Source organism: Citrus sinensis, chromosome 3 (assembly GCF_022201045.2).
Source record: "Citrus sinensis cultivar Valencia sweet orange chromosome 3, DVS_A1.0, whole genome shotgun sequence".
Taxonomy (NCBI): domain Eukaryota; kingdom Viridiplantae; phylum Streptophyta; class Magnoliopsida; order Sapindales; family Rutaceae; genus Citrus; species Citrus sinensis.
The window spans coordinates 50,048,058-50,057,684 of NC_068558.1; the positions used below are offsets into that span (position 1 = coordinate 50,048,058).

The 9,627-nt window shown below is 30.1% G+C and overlaps 1 protein-coding gene across 1 annotated transcript; it reads left to right on the forward strand.

Annotated features, from left to right (window-relative positions):
- The first annotated feature begins 1,024 nt into the window (after positions 1–1,024).
- LOC112495780 (probable receptor-like protein kinase At5g24010) lies at positions 1,025–2,780 on the forward strand. Its single transcript, XM_025092556.2, has one exon. The coding sequence runs from the start codon at positions 1,095–1,097 to the stop codon at positions 2,505–2,507; it is 1,413 nt and encodes a 470-aa protein (XP_024948324.2). The 5' UTR covers positions 1,025–1,094; the 3' UTR covers positions 2,508–2,780.
- Positions 2,781–9,627: the final 6,847 nt, after the last annotated feature.

The window sequence follows — 9,627 nt, forward strand, 5'->3', positions numbered from 1 at the left end:
AAAAAAAATACAGGCACGTAATATTAAAAGAATGACTTTACAACGTACAGTTGCATTACTGTCAAATCTTACACGACTACACGAGTAATGTATTACTAGTTGGGATATTTAATTTATATGTAATACATTATGCATCATTATTGATTGGATTAAAAAGTATCTAATAATAAATTAAATAATATTATACACATGACGAAAAACAATTGATAACACATTGATTTTTTTTTAACTAATTAAGTATCAGGTTACTGTATTATACAGATACTTACAATTGTTATGACAGCATATCAATATATTAATGTTTACAATCAAATATATAACTAGGACTTATATTACAATGATATTCACAATCAGATATAATAATTAGGACTTACATTATTACATTTAATTATATGAAATACATATCCAGATAAATAATACTTACTGAGAAGGGGTGCCTTTAATCCACTCGCATTCCGTAAGAAAGAAAGACTTTACAAATATCTCCACACAATTAAGCTTAATTGAGTGAGATTTTTTGAGTTCATGGGGTCAAAGTCATACTTAACTTTAAGGGTAATAGTTTACCATTGGGCTAAAGCTTAAGTGGTAATAACACATTGGTTGAATACACATTAAGTAACTCTTAATTATTAGTAGATGATCAGAATATTTTTTTAAAAAAATATTATGTAATTTTAGTAAGTTTTCATTTAGATTGTCCTTGCTACTGGCAAAATATGAATAAATGTATCTATTATCTATAAGAGCAGGTTTTTTCAAAATTTTAGCGGTCCTTATCATTATTTTATAGATCAAAGCTAGTACGATAGATTTCTAATTAGAATTGTAATATCATGCAGGATGGATGATAAATAAGGTGAGGGACCCATTTAGTACGAAAGATTAACTAGATCTTTACATGAGAAAAAGTATAAAGTTAGGGATCAAAATGTTATTATCTTAGACGCCAACGTGTAACAACTGTCAAAACGCGTGGACACGAACTCAGTCGTCTCCGAGTCAACGGCTCACTTATACATAAACTCACAACTCAACAGCACTCATTCATCTAATCTCATCTCAGTTCTTCAACTAGCTTTTGTTTGTATCTAATGGAGAATCTGCGCAAAAACCAAGCTTTGTTTCTCTTATTACTGTCTCTATCATCTTTCTATGGTATTGCTCTCTCTTTCTCTCCAGCCGATGACTACCTCATTGACTGCGGTTCCACCGTGGACACCACCGTAGACAATCGCCTCTTCATTTCCGACTCCTCCCGCGCCAGCTCGCATCTCTTGACCTTCTCAACTCGGTCAAAATCGATCCAACTTAGTCACCGAAATGGTAAATTACCTGAAATTTATAACTCAGCAAGGGTTTTCGATAGACCATCGAGGTATATTTTCAAGATCAGAGACAAGGGAACCCACATGGTACGCCTACACTTCTATCAATTAAATTCGTCTCAATTTGTTTCAGATGATGCTCAATTTCACGTTTTGGTTAATGGATATGTTGTTTTGAGCAATTTTAGTGTTGGTAATATAATTGCAAGTGCTAGTGTTAAGGAGTATCTTATCTGGATTAATGCTGAAAAGCTTGTAATTGCGTTTTTGCCCACTATGAAATCGAAATTTGCATTTGTTAATGCCATTGAAGTGATATCCGCACCTAAAGATTTGATTTTGGATACTGCCAAGTTTGTCAATGGCGATAAAATTGACAACTTTGATGCGCTAAGTAAACAAGCGCTTGAAGTTATGTATAGGGTCAATGTGGGTGGTCCAAAAGTGACACCATTTAATGATACTGTGTGGAGGACATGGTTACCTGATGATGAATTCCTCAAATCTAGTGAGGGATCAAAAAAGGTGTATTCTACTGGTAGGATCTGGTATCAGAGTGGAGGGGCAAGCCGTGAAATTGGTCCTGATAATGTTTATAACACTGCCCGGGTGATTGCTGCCACGAATGCTTCAATTCCTAATTTGAATATGACGTGGGAGTTTCCTGTGATTGAGGGTTACAAGTATCTTGTTAGGTTGCATTTTTGTGATATTGCAAGTATTTCTCTTGGTTTGCTGTTTTTCAATGTGTATGTTAATGGGAACTTAGCATACAAAGATTTGGATCTCTCCATTGTTGCGGGTTATTCATTGGCTTCTCCGTTTTATGCCGACTTTGTGGTTGATAGTTATCATTCAGGGGTTTTGAGTGTCAGTGTTGGCCCCTCAGATAAGAGCTTGGGATATGCTGTTGATGGTATTCTGAATGCAGTGGAAATCATGAAAATGAATAAGTCAATGGGTATTCTCGACGGAGAGCTCTGTGCAGGATTGATATTGAAGACTTGGCCAAGGGGAAATGTTGGTATATTGGTTCCTTTGATTGCTGCTTTGTGTGTGATGCTAAGCTTATCTGTGTTTAAGCATAGAACTTTCTGGTTTAAGAACTCGGTGGCATGGTCTAAACTGCCCATGGATGTTTCAGAAATTACTTCAAAATCGGGCAATCAACACACATAATATAAGTTTGTGATGTGCGATTGCTGCATACAAGTTGGGTGTGAAGACGGGTTACAGTTTGCTAGTGCATTATATTTGAAAGATAATTTTAGTTCGAAGCCTCTGAAGAACTGCATGTGCTTGCAAATTATTGTTCTGTTCCTTTGTATGCAAGTTGTATTTATGTAATATAATTTTGTTTGCAAACTAGATGTAGTTTTTCTTGAAGTTATTGTGATCTTTATGTGCTGTGGGAACTTTAATGGATTATTTCATATAAATTCTATTTATATACGCAACTGTAGAATATGATGTTTTAATTTTATAGTTTGTTAATACTGCATCGGTGGAACCGTGATTCGTGAAAGTAAATCATTTTATGGTGCATCATGAACTTGAGATTTGCAGAGAAAGATTTGTGACATTTTGTCACTGACCAAGAGATCGCCACAGTTTACTTCGTGGTTTAACATGTGCAACGGGTTATTATTTAGCTGAATGAACTGTACCTAGATGTTTGGAAGTTAGCTAAATGCAACATTTGGATGAACTGCACCTAGCATTTTTGGCCCATTTTGGTATTTAGATGTAGTTTTTAAATCACAATCCTGTAAAAAAAAAAAATTATTATTATCACATAAATGTTGATAATGTGTAATAAATATGATTTTTAAATATTGATTTTGACAAAAATGACAAAGATATTATAAGTTTTTCATCTTATAAGTGTGAAATTAAATTAATTTAATTTCTAAAATGTAACATTTAGTGTCTATAAAAAAAATTTAGTACTATAACTTTTAAGTATACACAACCTCCAAACTAAACAGCGCCATAATTCCCTTATAATTGATCGTAGCATAGCAGCAATATTTTGAGCTTCATGCAACTTCCAGAAGGATTAAGTGAGTCATTTTTTAATGAATTAAAGGGGAAAGAAGAAGCTATGGTACCCTGTTGATTGTCAGTAGAAATTGTAAGAGTGGGACTATTGGCACCCCTCTAAATACCTCTTAACACCCCTTTAATTATTTTATAATTTTAATCTTTATTAAAATTACATAATAAGACAATTTTGAATTAAACCCCCACTCAAAATCAAATAATTTTTTCTCCTTAAAAATTCCTTATTGCTATTAGATTTGTTAATAGAATCATTGCTATTATCAATTTATCATTGACATAAAATCATTCATTCCTCTTAGATTTGTTCCATTATCATTCTCTTCATATAAAATCATTACTATTATATTTGTTAATAGAAGTCATTTCATAGAGGCATGTAAAATTTTGGAAATTCAAATTATGCTACAATATCTTTATTATTGGACTAATTTTTCTATGGCTTTTTTTTCTGCAGGTGTTCATGCTTCCAGCTTCACCTATTCCTCCTATTGCGAATGGTTGGATCAAGTATCATGAACCATGTGCAGAAGGCTGGGCAACACCATACGAAACTAATATAAGTGTTTTTAAGGATTTGGTGTTTGAAGTTACCACACAAGAAATAATTGATCTAGCTAGTCAATGACAATATTAGACAATTTTATACTAATAAATTAAACAAGGGATTAAAAATTAAATTTTATCCACAATCAAGTGATCAAAAATTAAATAATGGGGTTTATACTAATAAATTTAAATTAAGGGTATTTTTGTCATTAAAGGGGTGTTAAAAGAATTTTATAATATTTTTAATTATTTTAATAGGGTTAATAAAAAAAAAGAGGTATTGATAAATATTTAAAGGGGTGCCAAAAGTCCCACTCAAATTGTAAACGCAAACAAAGTTCACGTGCCCTTTATATTTGCAACAAAAACCAAGCCGTGCGATACAAAGAGATTAATGGGCTTCATGTTTTTGTAAGAGTAGGCTTTTGATACTCCTCAAAAAGTCAAAATTCCTTCTAAAACCCCTTTTTAATTGAAATTACCTATATAACTAAATATAATAATTTATTTCATTTTTTTTTCAAAAGAAAATTTAATTAAACACTTAAAATAAATTATTCTTTTAATAAACTTTTTACGTCCATCTCATTTTATAATTTATATTCATATTTTATATTTTGATCTAAAAAGTTTTTTTTTGAGATAATTATAAGAGTATAGAGTTATGGAGATAGAAATTACATAATAGAAAGAAAATATAATTTAAGATTGTAGGAGTGGCCAAAATATGTATTCTATAAATAAAAGTTTAGTTTCAAATTCTTTTTTCTAAGGTAAAATTTTATGGAATGATGGTTAATTTTAACACATGGGTTTGTGTTTTATAAATTAAGTTCGGGGTATTTTAGAAAATAAAATTCAATAATATTATAAGAATTTTAAAGCTCTACTCTTTCTATAAGTCCATTGAGTTCTTTTGTTTTGAGACGTGAAACGCACAAATATCAGTCAAATGGAAGTTCAGCTTCTTATGGGCCCATTAGTTGGTTGATAACACATAAACCCACGTGCGCATATAAGTTATTAATTTATTCTGAAAAATTAGATAACATGCCAAGTATGATTATCAATCATATATACTACTGTACTAGTAAAATGCTTGGTTCCATGGTTTACTTATGTGGACGATCGTGTAGAGAGTTTATTCTAAAAAAGCATTAGTTGAGTGATAACACACAATCTTATCTACGCAAACAAAATTATTAATCTATTTAAAAAATACTGATAATCAATTATGTTTGATCTCTTAACATGCTATGTATGATTATCAATCACATCAGTAAAGCGATTGGTTCGATGGTAAACTTATGTGAACAATTAGTTGACAGTTTTCATACTGAATTCGTATTGCAGTTGGCCTTCCTTTATCGGAAAATAAAACCCACAAATCAGCTTCTATGCATCCGAACGAGTCTCAATTTAGGAATAATAATATAATGTGTACATAGTTGAGATAATAGTTTATGTTCTAAATAATATGTTGATCTTGTTGTGTATTAAAACTTCTTAATGATCATTTTATTCATAACAATTGTTAACGAAAGACGCAACGTCTTAAAGGAGGTGCATTGCATTGATGCCATGCCAAAATGTCCATAAGAAATTGTAGACTAGTGTTATGACTTATGATATTTGATGAGAATACCACCGCTTGAGAATAGTAAACAAATATACATAATAGTCCAAACTGCTCTATTATAAACTATGAAGAGAGCATAAGTCTTTGTAATCGATCCATTCAGAAATCATCAATAAAAAGCTCGTCTTATCTTCATTATCTTATTTTATTCCCATTTAGATTTATAATGTAAACTCATTTGTTATTGCAAGCCGCTGTCGCGCAAAATGTCAAAGTGTTTCCTTTGCTGAAAGACTTATTGAGTCGTTTGACTCAAAAAGGGAAAACATAAAATTATAATCAATTAATCACCCCATCAAGAATTAATAGAATGTAATATACTATCAAGAATTTTTGTATCACCTCATCAAGAAATAATAGTAAATGCAACCCATATTAAAATACAAAAGTCAGCCCTAATTTTTTAAAGCACAATCACTTCATCGCCGAATTTAAATTAAGGGTTAATTTTGTCCTGCCCCCAACTGTTTCAACATTTTTCGCCACGCACTCATATGTTTCGAAAATACTCACTCCACACCCAATTCCGTTAATTTGACCGTTATGTTTAACGGAGCTATTTGAAATTTAAGTAAATGTCCGAAATACCCCTTATCTTGAATTAGAAAAAAAATAAAATGAGATAAAATGTTAATTTAATAATTAATGTTTACATTAAAAAATTTTATTTAAAGGTAATTAATAATAATTTCATCAATTAAATTATCATCATCAAATAATATTTAGGATATGAATTTCTAAATTTGTCCTTTGACCGTTAGAATAAACGGTTAAATTAACAGAATTGGGTGTGGAGTGAGTATTTTCGAAACATATGGGTGTGTGGCGAAAAATATTGAAACAGTTGGGTGCAGGACAAAATTAACCCTTAAATTAATGTTGATTTGTCCATATCGCACGCACATTCATCAACCACCGATGCACGAATGACTTGACACGCATTCAACACACGACATCACCACATGGTACCATGCAAGGCACGTGCCAACTGCATCCATGCAAAATTACTAAAATGTACAAATTGTCTGTTCCAGGGGCGGATCCAGAATTTAATATTACCCCGGGCTAAATTTTAAAATTTATATTTTGAAGCGAACATAAAAATTTATAAGTAGAAATAAGTATATTAAATAAGGAGGAATACCAAGAACTTTATCTCTCTAAATATGTACTATAAACAAAAATAATTATAAAAAAAGAGTAGAAAATAAAAAACAACTCAAATATGAAATTATTTTTTAATTATAGAATTTGACATTGCAACCTATAATAACTTGTAATTATATAAGGATTAAAAAATCAATTAAGAAATTTAAATTAACATAGATCAATACATGTAATTACAATCAATTAAAAATTGCAAGTAAAACTTTTATGCATGAAGTGAAGTACTAAATTATCCGACTTAATAAATTAAATAATTAAAATTTATTTATCCTTTCAAATTGTATAAGTATTTTTAATCAAAAGTTTCAATAATAAACTAAACTCAATTCAACAAAAAGATATTTGGGTGCAGTTGTTTCTTTGTCGGATGCTCTATCTCTCTTTAAAGAATTAGAAGTTGATGATTCTTCTATTAAAAGCTCTTAAAATACTCAAATTTTATTTTCTAACTTGTCCTCTTAGTTAATATAACTAATAAATAAAATCTGAAAATTCACATTAAAATTTTATGAAAATATTGATAATTGTTACTATATGTTATTTCTGCTGTAAGTACTTTTAAGTCTAGTGATGATGTTATATTACATTGACATATATATTTTTTAATTAGAAGCTTTTTAAAATAAATTAAAGCGGTAATAAAATTTTAACACCCTAATGTTTTCAATCTATTCAATAAATATATAATTTAATCATTTTATAAAATAAGTCACTAATTTCAATTGAAAATAATATAATTGACTTAGGGACACATTTATAAATAAAATAAAAACTCTATTATTATATAAAATTAATGAAAACATATGGGTAATTGAGTTAGGGACATATTTAAATATAAAATGAAAACTCTATTGTTATACTAAATTGATGAAAATGTAAGGGTAGTTGAGTTAGGGATATATATGAAACTAAAATGAAAACTCTATTGTTTTATTAAATTATTAAAAAAGTAAGGGGTGTAAATGATTTTTTTCTAAACTAGACCGGGCTACAGCCCGGTCTAGCCCACGTGCAGGTCCGCCACTGGTCTGTTCACGTATGGTGCTTGCTTATGTTATCAGCCCCGTCATCAACTGTTGCATGCATCTTGCAAATTGGAGGGAGGTAAACGCCCCCACGTGTCAAGTAGGCCCCATCTTTTTTGGCCCTGAAAATTATGTTATTGACAATGTCGTTCTGTTGTTTGCTCCAAATAAAAAAAAAAAAAAAAAACAACCCCCAAATGATTCACGGTGTTAACACATAAGCCGTTCTTGTTTAAATATTTTACACTCAAGTCCACCGTCCGTAGTTGACCGTAAATTTAGGTTCCGTTTGATACAATTTTTCAAGTAGAGTTTATTTTATTAAAGTTTTTGGCAATAAAACTCTAACAAATAAAGTTTTTACTTAAAAAATTTTAGTTATTTAATTGTCAATAAAAACTTTTATTAAAAATATATAAAATTACTTTAATAGGTAAATTTTTTTAAGTTATATTATGAAAAGAATAAAATAAGATTGTCAAATAAATAGATGATATTTTGAATATTTTAACATTTAAAAAAAGTTTTTCAACCTTTGCTCCCAAAAGTCTAAAATTTGAGATTTTACTAGTAAAGACAAAATAGCTTATTTAAACTCTAAAAGGTCTACTAAAAAAAACCAAACAATAAAAAAATTATGATAAGAGCTACTAGGATTAAATAAGCAGTTATAACAATTAGATAAGTCATACCAAATATACATTTAATGAATGTTTATTTTTTACAAAGGGCAAAATCGCCAATTCAACAAAATATTTTAAAGTATTTTTCTATTTTCTCTTTATTTCTTTATTAATTTAATTCATCTTCTCTCCGAACCGTTTGCATTCGCATATGGGGCAGCGACGGAGCAGCAGCTTGCGCACTAGTGCACAGCGGCTCGCGTGGTGGTGGGCGGTGGTTTGAGCCAGCTGGAGAAACTGCTCAGGCGATCCACCATTGCCCCTGGGTTTTTCATGGCTTGATTCAATTAGTTTGAGAGTTGGATTTGATTTATTTTGCTTTGACCTTCTATTTTGTTTTGTTTTTATTTAATGTTTAATGTTTAATGTTTTATGTTTTAGGTTTTAAGGGTATTTTCGAGAACGATACCTTTTGATTTTGTAAAATCTGAATCATTTTATTGGTCACTCAAAATCCCATTTTCAAGCACTTGAACAAATCGCGTTAATTTGTTGATTATGCCTTTTGCTTTAGTAAATTCCTTTATTGAGTGAGTGTAAGCAATAAGATGAATAAAATGAAAGTGTTTGTAGTGTTTATTATTAGTGTAAGCAAGTTATTAATAACGTTGTAATAATAAGAATATTTTGGTATGCTTGAGACATTACTTTTTAATTATTATTCGCAGTTTCGTATGTATATTATTATAATAAGATGAAGTATATATACATAATAAAAGGTGAGCTAGAAAGAAATAATATTTCAATCACGATTTTATATACATATTATTATAATTAATCGAAGGATACACAAGCACAAAAACAAAAAAAGATAAAACTTCAAAAGTACCCTCACTTTTCCTCAAACGACAAGTTTGCAAGAAGTTGCACTAATAGATTGGCTTTTCGGCCGTGGCTGTAGAGCAATATATTGCCTTTTTTATTTTAATATATTAAATTTGTTTTTTCGGCCCTTTTATTATCTAAGGGTTAAAATCGTCATTTTATAGAGTTTAGTATTTTTTAACGGTCAACGGATCTAGGACCCAAGTGTCAAATAAATTGAACACGGAGGACTTAGACATAAAATTTGGGAAAGCCGAGATTTTATATTTTTTGCAGTGGCCATGATTCATGCTTCCTTTTTTGCATTATACATTTATACACAATACAAAGTCTACTTTTTCACATTGATT

Coding starts and splice junctions, on each gene's coding strand:
- LOC112495780 (XM_025092556.2), top strand. CDS start 1,095: ATGGAGAATCTGCGCAAAAACCAAGCTTTGTTTCTCTTATTACTGTCT.